The sequence below is a fragment of the Paroedura picta genome, chromosome 12 (assembly GCF_049243985.1).
Source record: "Paroedura picta isolate Pp20150507F chromosome 12, Ppicta_v3.0, whole genome shotgun sequence".
Lineage (NCBI taxonomy): Eukaryota > Metazoa > Chordata > Lepidosauria > Squamata > Gekkonidae > Paroedura > Paroedura picta.
The window spans coordinates 41,061,566-41,076,043 of record NC_135380.1 but is presented as its reverse complement, the minus strand read 5'-3'; the positions used below and the strand labels follow the sequence as shown (position 1 = coordinate 41,076,043).

The 14,478-nt window shown below is 47.5% G+C and overlaps 1 protein-coding gene across 4 annotated transcripts in view; it reads left to right on the top strand.

Moving 5' to 3' along the window:
* Positions 1 to 14,478, top strand: part of COL27A1 (collagen type XXVII alpha 1 chain) — a 356,512-nt gene that overhangs the window by 80,420 nt on the left and 261,614 nt on the right. For all 4 annotated transcript variants that reach the window (XM_077305314.1, XM_077305312.1, XM_077305313.1 and 1 more), the window contains 3 exons: positions 3,576 to 3,629; positions 5,134 to 5,187; positions 13,952 to 13,996. In XM_077305314.1, the coding sequence (XP_077161429.1) occupies positions 3,576 to 3,629; positions 5,134 to 5,187; positions 13,952 to 13,996 (153 nt within the window). The remainder of the gene's footprint in view (positions 1 to 3,575; positions 3,630 to 5,133; positions 5,188 to 13,951; positions 13,997 to 14,478) is intronic.

Here is a 14,478-nt window from a genome sequence, read left to right as displayed (position 1 = left end):
AATTGATAACCAGACAAGAAGCAGAGCCCTATAAAGTTTTGGTATGATTTTAACTGTGATTTTATAAAGTTATCTGTGTGGGATACATATTGTAAGCCTGCTTGCAAGGAGGGGTGATCTAGAAAACAAATATGTCCGAGAGGGGTGGTATGTGAATCCCTAAATAAATAAGTACATAAGTACATAAGTACATAAGTAAATAAAACTGAAGTGAAGTCCAGTTGGTAGAAGCTCTCCAGGGTCTCAGAAGAATCTTCACCTAATACTTAATCCCATAAAGTGCCGATGTCGGGATTTGAACCTGGGATCTTTGACATGCAAAGCTGGTGAGCTGTCACTGAGCCACACCCTCTCTCTGGGATTTGACCCATGAAACTCTACAAACAACTTGGAGACTGAGGTGTCTCCTTTGTATTTCTGGGGTTCACATGCCGCTTCATTCATTCATTCATTCATTCATTCATTCATTCATTCATTCATTCAGTTTTGTTATGATTTTGTGGCAGTGATTACAAAGTTTTACAGATATGAGTGGGAGAAATGAAATGGAAAGCCCGGATGTGCTTGTCTCTGACAAGTAAATAAATAACAATAACCAGGGCTTCTTCCATGAGGCAATTCCTCCCAGCTTCCTTTTCAGGATTTAAAGTCCTGATCTTTAAAGAAACGTCCTGGAAGGGAAAGAGATGTTACTGGTAACTTTTGCAAGATAAGGGCTTTCCCTCTCCCTCTCCCCACCACTTTGAGGCCATTTCCTTGCCACTCCCTAGCCTAGCAATGCCCACAATTTGCTCCAAGGCCTGCATGGAGGATGCTGCAGAAAGGAACTCCAGCTATGATAACAGCTGCATGCAAAGTGGAATTATCTGCATGACTTCATTCACCGCTTGGCAGAGCCGCCGGTCTTCATTCAGAATTTGGGCAGATACATCTGTACTGAATCAGCAGTGCTCTCTGCAGTCGGTTTCAAAAAAACACCCCCCCCCAATAATATCAGTTTGCTGTGTGTTTTGCGTGTACAAGGGTGGGGGGTGGGGAGGCACCAAGGGGGGGGGGGGAGCCAACCCTAGAGAATTTGTGGGAATTAGGAGGAAGTGTGAAAGCAGCCTGATGCTGCCCAGAAGTGATTAGGAATCCCTTCTCATCCAGCTGTCCCCCCCCCATGACTGGGAAAATAGAGGTTAATTTCTTTGGGGGGGGGGTAATGTGTCAAAGTTTTACAAAATGTATACAGTACTGATTTTCTGCTGAGAATCTCCCAAGCACATTGCAACCACTTTCATTCCCCCATATAATTAGTCGGTTAAGGACAAAATTTCCACTTTACAGATTGGCCAGAAGTGAAGTTGAGTCATGCCAAACAGCATTTGCTCCAGACAGTTCAGTATTGCGGAAAAACTGAGGGCTGCCAAACATTTCTAAGCGTGATTAGTCGATTCAAGTGCTAATTTTGATCTTAGCGCGTGAGCTGCGGCGGGAGCGCCCAAAGACTTTTATTTTGTCAGTCGAAGCTGTGCAGGGTTTTAGGTTGGGACCGCGATGTAGGAGCAGACAGGTTTTAATAATTCACCTCCCTGCACCCTTTTCCCTAGTGAATCAACTCTGGTGCAGAGTTACAGACAGAGAGCAGCTCTGTAGGTCCGTGTCAGGTAGGGAGAGCGATAATGGGCAAAGGAAGCATGCGGACCCACAAAATCAAATAGAACAGAAAAACATCTAACCTCAATATATTTGGAGACCCAGAAAATGTATCCATGTTCAGCCATGAGCAACGAGTGCTGCATGGATGGATGGGTGGATGGGCGGATGGGTGGGTGGGTAGGTGGATGGAGAGAGAGAGATGGATGGATGGATGGAGGGAAAGAGAGAGAGGGATGGATGGATGGAGAAAGAGAGATGGATAGAGAGAGAGAGAGGAATGGATGGAGGGAAAGAGAGAGGAATGGATGGATGGATGGATGGATGGATGGATGGATGGATGGATGGATGGAGAGAGGGGGGTGGATGGATATATAGGCGGACAGACAGATGGCTAGATAGATTACAGCTTTTATTACATTGGCCGAAGGCCTTCACAATGGGATATAATAAAAATATAAATCAGACAAAACAGATAAAATCCCACAAACAATTTAAAATACAATAACCAGAATGCAAATGTCTAGGGGTTGCATTTTTTAATGTAACCATCTCCGCTCTGATCTTCAGTTCAAAAGGGTTTCATCCATATTGCCTTTTGGCAATCCCAACCACAGCCCCATAAGGTAACCAGTATTATGACTCTCCAAGTTGCAAATGGGTTGAGAGCGAAGGTCACTTGCTTAGAAGTGCCTAGGAAGTTTATGGCAGAGGTGCAAGTGTATCTTGGGACTTCATAATTTGCAGTCTAAAGTAATAACCTAAGCGGAATTACACCCTTCTAAACCCACAAACTACAGTAGATTTAGAAGAGTGAAACTTTGTTTTGGACGACCCCTTTGAACTCTTGGGGCCAAACTAAGTGCGACATTTTTAATGTCAGAGTGCTGCATGTGCAGATCCAGAAATTAGGCAAAGGGTGCCCGGGGGGGGGGGGTGTTGGCTACAAGGAAATGGTGTGAGGAAGAAAGCAGAAAGCATCATGGACCTGATCTGAATCCAGCCCATGTGCCGCTTTAGAAACGAGATCCCCTCTACTGCTGGGCAGCTGCAGTCCAGAACTGACAATTCTGAAAGTGTTACATTTAGGTTGGTCTTGAATCACTTATACTCCACAGGCTCTCCTGGATTTACGTTGGTGGTTTAGAACAGGGTTTCGGCCAAACCAGTACCATGGGATCTACTCTGAAATTGTTACTGTGTGTATCTCCTTTCTCTTTTCCTCTCTGTCTACACTGCTCCCACTCTCTCCTGCCATCTCTGTTTGTTTCTTTTGGTCAGAAAAGCAGTGATCTTCAGGGGTAGTCAACCTGTGGTCCTCCAGATGTCCATGGACTACAATTCCCATGAGCCCCTGCCAGCGTTTGGACATCTGGAGGACCACAGGTTGACTACCCCAATAACAAAAAGTAGTCATGCTGAAACAGGGAAGGAGAGCCCCCAAAATTGAAAGTGGTCCTCAGATTTATGTATGCGAATGTGGCTCTACTCATAATCCAGAAACATGTAACCTGGTAAATTGACCAAAGTAAGATCCACCCCTATCCCCCCCAAAAAACACACACACAACTCTGCCCGGGTGTGGACTTTGTGTTTTCCAGGTGTTATGGAGTGAGCAGTTGAAGAAACCATTCCGCCCAGTCCTCTAATAATTTATGGAGGGGGAGTTGTCCCCCACCCCACCCCACCTCACGATTCCTCCAAGGCCCCATTTTATATACATTACAATAAATTATCCTTTTGAACATCAGCCAGATGTATGGTCTCTGTGTTGGGGTTTTTGGCTGTTAGCATAATCCACCTGAGGTTGGAGTGTGGACCATTCGAAAACCAGTGTTGTAGAGAATGTCTCTTTTTAGGTTCAAGCCTTATGAATGTGTATGCTAGGAGAACCAAGGTCTTTTTGAGGTTGTGTAAAGCTTTGTTCTGTGTTTCAGGGTCAGAAAGGAGACCCTGGATTGTCCCCTGGAAAAGCACGCAATGGCCCAAAGGTAAGCCTTCATTCATTTACTAGCCTGAAAGCCTCTTGCATTCAGGAATGCAACAGGCGCTAGAAGTGGGTGCCCTCAGGGGGGGGGGGCACTGCGGCCTGACCTGTCATTGTGGTTTGCGGTGGGGCCAATGGCTCAGCAGGCAGGCGGGGGGGGGGGGTGCGGCCCCGCAGCTGATTGGGCTGGTGCGCTGGGGTGATGGCTGCGCTGCTGGTCAGCCCACCATGGCTGCTGGCAGCTGGGTTGATCGACAATGAAGGCACAGTGCCATGGGAGCGCCCTCCTCGTCGGCTAGGTAGCGTCCGGCCGCAAGGCTGGTTGAGGACCTCGTGGCCAACTTCTGGAGGCGGGCGCTCCAGGGGCTGGCCCAATCCGGGTGCACCCAGCAAAGCCCGGATTGGCCCATGCAGGCAGAAGTGCAGGTTGGACACCCGGACGTGTCCCAGACAATGCTCCACCCATACTGGCTTTTCAGAAATATTAGAGCCACCAGTGGTAAGGATGAAGGGGTGGCCAAACTGCAGCTCTTCAGATGTCCATGAATTACAATTCCCACGAGCCCCTACCAGCAGGGGCTCGTGGGAATTGTAGTGCATGGACATCTGGAGAGGCGCAGTTTGGCCACCCCTGCATTAAAGCTTAAGGGGTTAGGAATGCTGGATGGATTGGGGGAGCTGCAATTTGAATTGAATTTTGCATCTAGAAATTGTGTATTTTAAATAAATTATTAATAAAAAGAGAAACTGTCCCTTGATAACAGCCATCAGATTACCAGATTTATTTTCACTGCCATGGGGATTTAGATGTACAAGAGTATTATTTTTTAAAGATTTTGCATAAGGCTGTTTCTAAACTGTGGTGAATATATATGCCCTTGCCACATCATTTTCAGCAGCACATGAACCAGGAGCATTGGAGAATGGCATCCACTACCACCCCATTCATGTGCTGTTGCTGTACCCACTGCCCCATCTCCTTCCCCTTTTCCCCGGCTGTGACGGTGCACAAGTACAGATGCTACAGCAATTTTGGGCTGGCCCTCCTGTGACCTGGGAAGCCGCCTCCACTTCATCTTATCTCTCCCTGCTGAGCCGTCCTGTAATCCTGCAAGGATGCCAGGAAATGGAAAACACTTCTCTAAAGGGGTATAAAGGGTATAAAGGTACATGGTAGCAACCTGCCCTGTGCCAATTTGAAAGTGGAGCTTAGCTCTGCCCCCCCCCCCCCGCCATAGCAGCTATGTGTGGGAAGGCCAGACACATGTTGGATGTGCAGTCGGTATCTTACAGTTCCTCCTTTAAACCAGAGAAAAATGAAATTTTGCTTTTCATCAGATTAAAGAGCAAAGTCCCCCAAATGAGCACATGTTACAGATGTTCTTAAAACCTGGTACTTTCCTGTATTCTGAAAAATACCTATCTGGAGGTAGCTAAAGACTACTGAAGTGACACCCCAACCAATCCACCCCCCCCGAAAAAAACCTCACCTATATATCTGTTTGCAGGGAGATGTTGGATTACCTGGGTTGACTGGTCTTCCTGGACCACCTGGCAGAAAGGTAAGAGCATTTTTATTTTTGACACGAAGTCACATTTCCTTGAATCTGGCAAGGGAAAGGTGTGGGTGGGTGGTTTAGGCATCCTTTCCCTTTCACTTCCCTGCTCCAAAGCACCTGTTTTCCTAAGTGGCTTTTCTGTTTGTTGTTTTTAAAGAAAGGCTGCTGGCTTGCATTTAGCATCTAGCTTGGCTGAAACTCTTGGTCTCCCACAAGGCACAAGGGCACTTCCAACCAAACGAACAGACTGTATGATGCACATTCACCCTCATGTTACGAGTCAGCGCCCATAATTTAGGCAAAAGTCAGTGGAGGGTTTTTTTTTTGTTTTGTTTTTTTAAAGAGAGAGTGTGTATATTACCTGGCAGATGCTTTTAATGGAGGCTATATTTTATTAGCCTCCTAGGTTTTTTTCCCAAAAAAGAGAGAGGGAAAGCTGTTCGGAAAATATTTGGAAGAAGAAATAAGGCTCTCGATCCTCTGCTGGCAGAGCCCCACTGCAAACACCTTGGCCTGCAGACAGGCAATGCTGTTCGCCTGCAGACTTTCAGGAAAGCAGCCAACATCCTGGAAGCTGGTGCGAGGGAAATAAAAGATGCGAATAAGGTCCTTTTATAAAAGGGGAACGGCCGGCCGGCCCATAGAGAAGCTTGGGCATGACTGGTATGGAGTAGAAATGGGCAGAAATGCGTGGCTCCACTCATGATGGCCGGCTTGGCCATACCTTGGCTGCTCTTGCTGTATTGGGAAACCAGTCCTGCCAGAGGCCCTTAGGATGAGGAACGGGGAGATTGTGCCCCGGTGTCATTTGGCTTGTGTGTGGTGTGTGTGCTTTTGAAAAATGCCTTTAAGTTGCAGCTAACTTACGGCGATTCTCCAGGTTTTCAAGGCGGGAGACTAACAGAGGTGGTTGGCCATTGTCTGCCTCTGCACAGCAACCCTGGTATACCTTAGTGGTCTCCCATCCAAATACTCACCAGGACCAACTCTGCTTAGCTTCCAAGATCTGATAAGGTTGGGCTAGCCAGGGCCATCCAGGGAAGGCCTTGGGGCTGGAATATTTGAGTTACTGCAGTGAACGATGCATCTGAGCTGTTCGACAGCAAACTGTGTTTTGCGTCTGCACCCAGCAGCTGCCTGAAGAAGCTGGGATCAGAGATATCATCTTTCGATCTGGGCATTAGGCTTAGCCCCACATACAGGTGTGCTTTCTTCTTAAAGCTTGTTGTGGAAAGAGCGTGTGAGGGTTTTAAGCCATAGCTGTGTCTGCTAGTCAGTCTTTATGGACATCCCAGGAGGCTGTGAGCACTCATGCGCATGCTTGTGAACGCACACACAGAGAGAAGAAACCCAAAGTGTAATTTTTAAAAAAAATGACTGGGAAAGAGGGTAAAAGCAACACTGTGGGGTCAGCTGCCACTGAGACAGTATTATTTTAATCTGCTGCCAATCAGATCTCCAGGGGCCAATCAGGAACCCCACCTGGCCCCATCCTTTTTCTAAAAACACTTTGCCATTGTGCTTCTGGGCACCAGGTTGGGGATTCCCGCTTACACCCTGGAAATCTTGTTGGTCTCTAAGCTGCTACTGGATTCGAATCCAGCTGTACCATAAGGGAAAACCTAGTTTAGCGAGCAGCATGAGGGAAATGCATTTCCAGTAAAACAGTGACAGAAACATAGGCGCAGAAAATGTTCAGCCTGTGTAAGCCATTCACAGAATCACATTCTTCTGGCTTGTCCTTTTGGCAGGGAGACATTTTCCACTTGCGAATGGAGTGCATCTCCAGCACCCCTCTTTCCGTGCCATAGTTCAGGGGTAGTCAACCTGTGGTCCTCCAGATGTCCATGGACTACAATTCCCATGAGCCCCTGCCAGCGTCTGCTGGCAGGGGCTCATGGGAATTGTAGTCCATGGACATCTGGAGGACCACAGGTTGACTATCCCTGCCATAGTTTACACCCAAAATGGCAGCCCTGCCCTGCCCTCCCTCAGGGCAGCAGTTCCAGTGGGGGTCTGGCTGACAGGGGACATGAAGCAGCTGACCAAACAAGCAGGAGATGTTTTGGGACTGGGGAGGCAGGGCCGTTTTGGCTGAATAGCACTTCTCGATCGGGTGGCACACGTGGTTTTCCCTAACGTTCTTCCCCCGTGGTGTAATTAGCCCCTTACATTGGGTGTATTTTTTTTTGAATTGGCTCCTTTATTCAGGATAGAAATATCCTGTTAACGTTTTGAAGGAGAGAAAGTGTGGTGGTTTCCTCTGAGCCAGATTGTACTGCTACTGTTGGCACTTTGGCAGGTTGCTTGTTTGGGGTTGCCTGCAGCATCTGGCACCCGCCACGGGCACTGGATTAGTGCTTAGCTCTAGCTATTCCTGTGTGGCTGACTGGAAGGCAGTCAGGTTTCCAGATCATTCTGCCCGCATCTATAGAGCAAATGTGGATACTCACATGTTACTTCATCACTTGGTTTCTTACAAAAGCAAACCATCTACCAGGAAAGCGCACATGTCCCCTTGGAGAGGAGAGTGCCTTGAACGGGAGAGTGTATGACCTGTGGTAGCCCACTCCTAATTCTGGTGTACATACAGTATGCAGTTGTTCCAGTCTCCTATTGAAATCTTTGAAATTCAGGCTTTTTGGTGGCGCTCCAAATAGAAGCTTGTGGGGCCAGAACCAGAGCTTGAACCAGGCTGCAAGGGACCTGGCCCCATTGATTGTCCTGGATGCACCCCCACTTTGGAGCTGCTGGCACCAGCCCTGCACTTTGGACTAGGAAACAGCATATATCCCCTCGAAGGACAGAGTCCTCTGAATGTAGGGGTATATAATTTATGGTGGCCTACACCTTATTTGGGGGTTTATACTCTCTGTGGTGCTTTTGGTTGAATCTGGTTCCACATAATATATTTCGGGTAAGGGCGTGGAGCATGTCTCATGGTTTAAGTGCCACTCAGCACCTAACACCCACTCAGGGTGGCTGTCCCACCCCTGAGTGCCTCTTCCTCCAACTGGGTTGCCTGTCTGTCCAGAGGCCAGCCAATCGCCTTCCATCCCCCACCTCTGACCACCCCCTCCTCCTTCCACTTCTCTCAGAGGCTTGGAGGCCACAGATCCCTGCCGTGTAAGAGATGCCCCTGCCAGTGAGTTTTCTAACAGCCGCCTGCAGCCTTTCCAGGTCATGGGGGGAGGGGGAGGCTGTCGGCAGAGTTCTTCCACTCTCCCCTCCTAATCTAGCACCCTTTGTATTCCTGAATGTAATGGTCTTGGCCCCTAGTTCCTTAATATGTTGCAAATAGGGAACAAATAAGGAACTGGGGCCCAACTGCAGCCCCTTTCACTACATCCTTGGGCTTCATCGCCCCGTTTGGAGAGATTCTTTTGAGGGTCTTGTCAACCTATGTGGATTCTGACCATCCTAAATAATTTGAGGTTCTCTGCAAACATGGTCAGTGAATTGGTCATCCCTGCGTCCTGTAGGATCCAACAGCTTAAATTTCCCCATTAGAAGAACCAATCTTTTTCTCCTCCTCCCTTTCTTGTTGTTTAATTAGCTTTTCATCCATAAGAAAACCTGCCCACTTATCTCATGACTGATCCATTTCTACTGAGCAGTCTTGGTTGGGGACTTGGGCCAAAGCTTTTTTCATATCGTACATAATGACTGTTGCAGGGCTGGCCAAACTGTGGCTCTCCAGATGTCCGTGGACTGCAATTATGGCAGGTGCTCATGGTAATTATAATCCATGGACATCTGGAGAGCCATACTTTGACCCCCTGCCCTAGCCCATGTGCTTGGTACTTTCCCTTTCAGATTCTATTTGCTTATTCCCCTCTTCTTCCTCTTAAATTATACGTTTCCATGTTAAACTTCCTAGACAACTTTCCATCCACACAAATGCTGATCATAAGAATACCCCAGCTTTCACGACACCTGAGACAGACCTATCTATCTATGTCCCTAGGGACTGGATGGATTTCCCACTATCAAGATCCCCTATCTTGAGGGGTGTACTTGGCATGGACAATAATCAGTTTGAGCTTGGTGTCATTAGAGCAGGCAGCCTCTAATCTGGAGAATCAGGTTTGTTTCCCCACTTACCCACTTGCAGCCAGCTGGGGGTCCTTGGCCCAGTCACAGTTCTCTCTGAGCTCTCTAAGCCTCACCTACTTAACAGGGTGTCTGTTGTCGGGAGATGAAGGGATTGAAAGCTGCTTTGAGACTCCTTTGGCTCGTAAAAAATGGGGGACAAAAAACTAGCTCCCCCCACCTCCTCTGTTAAATTCGTGGGTTCGGAGGTGGACACAGACACTGGAAGTAATTTTGAGCTCTTTATTAGGACCCCAGCATGGTACAAGAAGCAATTGAACCCGCCTGTGCATTGGTCAATTTCATTGTAAGCTACGATCCTGCCTTCGACCTGAAGCTTGGTCTCAGAGGGTCTATTGATACAGTATCCTCGTTTTTCTAAAGGTTCATCCCCCCCACACCTCCTGATGGCCTCCTCCTAAAACAGGAGCTGTCATTGTGGGAGCGGAATATGTCTAACAGGTCCCCAAATGTACCTCTCTGCCTTTCTTTGTTTCTCCCAGTCAACAACAATATCCTCAAAGACAGGGGTGGGCAAACTGTGGCCCTCCAGATGTCCAGGGACTACAATTCCCATGAGCCCCTGCCAGCATTCGAATGTTGGCAGGGGCTCATGGGAATTGTAATCCATGGACACCTGGAGGGCCACAGTTTGCCCACCCTTGATCAAAGATATGAGCTTCTTCCCACAAGCATGGAGCGCACACCCACGGCTTCTGGCCGGGAGATTAAAAAGTAGCAGAAAAACAGATCCTAACAACATGTAACCAGAGTGTATTTTATTGTGGTTCACATGCCGCATTGTGCTTGTGGGGATCTTTGGCTTTCATGGTCGTGATGTGTTGCATTTGGCTTCTGCGTAGTCTGATATGAGTTACAAAGCAAGTGCTTATTAAAAAAAGCTCTGGGTTCCAATCACCGATTTTTTTTTACTTTTGGAGCTTTGTTTGCTTAGTTAGAAATCCTCTAATCTACCAGGATTTTTTTCTAAGTTCCCCCCCACATTACACAGACAATCTGTGTCTCATCTTCTCCCCAAATCCATGAGCACACACTGCAAAGAACTTTCTAACCACAAGAAAAGAGGCAGAAAAGAGCAAATGACATAGGAAAGAAAAAGGATTGAATGGGTAAGCAGGAAGGACCAATGTCAGAGAAAGAAAGCTTATTTATTTCTTTCCCCTCTACATATGACTCATTTTAAGAAGCATCCTCTTGAATATTAAACTACATGTCCAATTGCAGAAATGTTTCCCAGCGCACATTTTTATCACAAAATGTGCCTTAATTGCACATTATAATGAATTCTATAGTCTATGTCCAAAGCTTTGTAGGATAGTAATGGCATTGTTATTCTAAAGCACATTTCACAAGTGCTCAATAACTACAGATTTGTTAGGGCAGGGGTAGTCAAACTGCAGCCCTCCAGATGTCCATGGACTACAATTCCCAGGAGCCCCCTGCCAGCATTCGCTGGCAGGGGGCTCATGGGAACTGTAGTCCATGGATATCTGGAGGGCCGCAGTTTGACTACCCCTGTGTTAGGGAGTCTAACAGCAGCCTTGTATTGTAAGCTAGAAATATAATACAGTTAGTCAGGAGCCCTAAGGTGGTTCAGTAATGATTCATTCAAGTTCTAAGATTTTAAGAAGGGTCCATCTGGACTGGACCAAGGGCTCATGTAGTTCAGCATCCTGTTTCCAACAGTGCCTAAATACTTTTAGGAAGCCACAGTATCACCACACAGGGTTGGCAAACCAGTCCAGTCTGAAGAAAAGAGAGGAGCTGTTTTTGTTTTTTTTTGCACCCTGCGTTTTACTTCCTGAAGGAATCTCAAAGTGGCTTGCAATCGCCTTCCCTTCCTCTCCCCACAGCAGACACCCTGTGAGGTAAATGAGGCTGAGAGAGCTCTGAGAGAATTGAGACTGGTCCAAGGTCACCTAGCTGGTGGCATGTGGAGGAATGGGGAATCAAACCCAGTTCTCCAGATTAGAGGCTGCCGCTCTTAAACACGACACCAAGCCGGCTTTCTGAGAAAGTCACTGTATAAGAAATAAGACACTGTGTAAGACATAACAGTCAAAAGAAAAGTGGTTCTTGGAATCCTCTTTCAAGCTACTGCCCTTTGAACCAGTGGTCCCTCAGACCGTTTCCGCACTGGGAACTTCACTGCCCCAGCTCCCATGCAGGAGCACAAATTGGGGGTGGATGAGGTGCACCAGGCCAAATGCTCCCCAGTGTGGGCGCAGGAAGAGGTGGGGCAACCTGCCACGACTAAAACTCCAGCCTGCAGTCCAGCATGAAACCTCCAGTGCATAAACATTCTCAGTGATTCTTAGATGGCTAAACAGAACCTCCACATCCAGTGGCAGTATATCTCTGCTTGCCAGCTCCTGGGAAGTTGCAAGCGGGGAAGGCTTTGGTATCTGTGCTTGTCCTGGGGCATCTGGTGGCCACTCTGAATAACAGTACTTTGGTCTGGCTGGGCTATGCATTGATCCAGAAAGGCTGTTCCTAATTGAAGAACTCAGCTTGGTCCTGAGGGTTGCTGCTATCTGATATTTCCCTGCACGGTATAGTGTTGTTCCCGGGACTTAGCTGCTAATCCCTGTGTGTTGTCAGAAATGTAAAGTACTTTTTTGGATGCTGAACAGCAGCTGGAAGGTTTTCAGCTCCCCATTAAACAAGCCACGCATTGGGCAGCGTCTTCTGCTCTTGGCTGGGGAATGGGATTCACCGCCTCCGCCTCTGTGTCTTCCTCATCCTTTTGCGTTTTACCCTGCAAAGAAAGCTGATTTGTCGCTTGGGCTCTCTTGAGGAATATTGGGAAAGTTGCTGTGGATGGCTGAGGGCTCCCACCTACCCCATGCCCCAAGATTCCCTCTTCAAACGACGGCCCCATTGTGATGGATCGCTCCAGATTAATCCGGAAGCATCTGGATAGGAGAGCAAACACAGACACAACTTTTCCTTCCATCATTCCAGTTCTGTTTGAAGAGGCGCTTAGCGGGGAGACCTTTGCAATGATCTGTTGGCTTCGGGCAAGGCCTCCCCTCCCCCCACCTCTCTGAAACACCAGCAGCAATTGCTGGTTAATAAGAAATATTTTCTGATGGCACATGATGTAGCAGAGCCAAGCAATGCTGGCTCTGTTTGGTGGTGGTTCTGTGGTAGAATCATAGATCATAGAATAATAATAGAGTTGGAAGGGACCTCCTGGGTCATCTAGTCTAACCCCCTGCACTATACAGCAGGGGTAGTCAACCTGTTGTCCTGCAGATGTTCATGGACTACAGTTCCCACGAGCCCCTGCCAGCAAATGCTGGCAGGGGCTCGTGGGAATTGTAGTCCATGAACATCTGCAGGACCACAGGTTGACTACCCCTGCTATACAGGACACTCACAACCCTATTGCTCATCCACTGTAACCTGCCACCCCCTTGAGCCTTCACACAATCAGCCACTCCATCAGATCCAGCCTCTGTTTCCAAAGATGGAGAACCCAGCACCTCCCTAGGATGCCTGTTCCACTGAGAAACCACTCTAACTGTTAGGAAATTCTTCCAGATGAGATTGACTATCACAGTGGAACTGTTTTGTTGTGCTAGGCATCTCTTTGGAAGCCAGAAGAAAAAGGCAGTTCCTAGGAAGGGTTGCAGGAGCTCTAAGAAACAGTGCAGGAAGGCAGGTGGCTGCTGTTTCACATTCTGGTTGTAGCACATAGTAGGAAATGCCTTGCTATATAACAGGTTTTGTGTGGAGCCAGTGTGGTGTAGTGGTTAGGAGTGCAGACTTCTAATCTGCGGAGCCGGGTTCGATTCTGCACTCCCTCACATGCAGCCAGCTGGGTGACCTTGGACTCGCCACAGCACTGAGAAAGCTGTGCTGACTCTTCTTCTTCTTCATCTCAATAGTAAAAGTTGACCAAGTAGAACTCTGTGCAAGCTGGTTGTTGGTTTGCTTGGTACATGTCCTCAACATGCCTACTTGATCATTGGGGAGGCTTAGGGGGACTCCTCTATCTTGCCAGAGCCCCGGTTGCTGAAATAGGGGAGCAGAAAGTAGAAGGTTTTTGTGACATCCAGACGACTGATCCATTTATTATGGTTAGGTTATCCCCTGAAATTACAACTCATCTCCAGGCTACAGAGACCAGTTCCCCTGAAGAAAATGGCTGTTCAGAAGGTGGCGTCCCTCCCCTCCCCAAACCCCGCCCTCTGCTGGATCCACCCCTAAAGTCTCCAGGTTTCCCTCAATCTGGAGCTGGCAATCCTAATTTTGGCACAACCTTTTGTGAATCAGAGCCTAGTATGTCAGTCTCCCAGGAGATGCAGCAGGTTGTTGGTTCTTACCTCCCATTGACTTTTACAGCAGCTGGATTGATGTACTTTGTTTATAAAGGCCTGAGACTGCTCTCTTGACTCAGGGCAAGCTGTGCTGTTGAGCAACATCATACGTGTGACTAAAGCCATGGGAGCCACACAACCAATGAAGCCAGGGAGCCTTGTGTACGGGGAGCTATAGAACTATCGATGGTCAGAGAAGGAGTCAGGAGAAAGAACAGGAGGGCAGTGGTCATCTTGACTCTCGCTGGTTAAACAGGCTGTGAGGTCACCCCAACACCCTTCCTTGTGCATGACAACATGGCTAACATTGTACAATTCTGTTTGAACAGGGGCAGAAAGGCTACCCAGGCCCAGCGGGTCATCCTGGAGACCAGGTGTGTGCTTTAATCTTCTGTTTCACTTTCATATTTAAGGATGATGATTCTAATGGACTCTTCCTTGGTGTTTTGACCTGGAAAGCATCCCTGTTTCTTGTTTGCCTCTCCCATATGTTAAGAGAACCTGACCCTTTAACATCTCCCCCCCCCCCCCCGTTTCCATATATAAGGTTTTCTCACAAATATATCTATTTTTGTCAGTTGATAAATCGGCATCATATAAATATCATACAACATGTGTATACAGTGCAAATGATTAAAAAGAAAAATTAATAAAAACCAGAGACCAAAATGGTTGACAATGATCTATATAAAAATAACAAAGAATCCAAGTCAGTCCTTTTTGGCCTTCTGGAAACTTGTGAAGACTTAAATGCATTTGGATTTTTATTCTATTGCTGGCATAAAAAGATGCATTTGGATTTTTATTCTATTGCTGGCATAAAGAGTTGCAACCTTCTTAAACCTATTAACTTCCA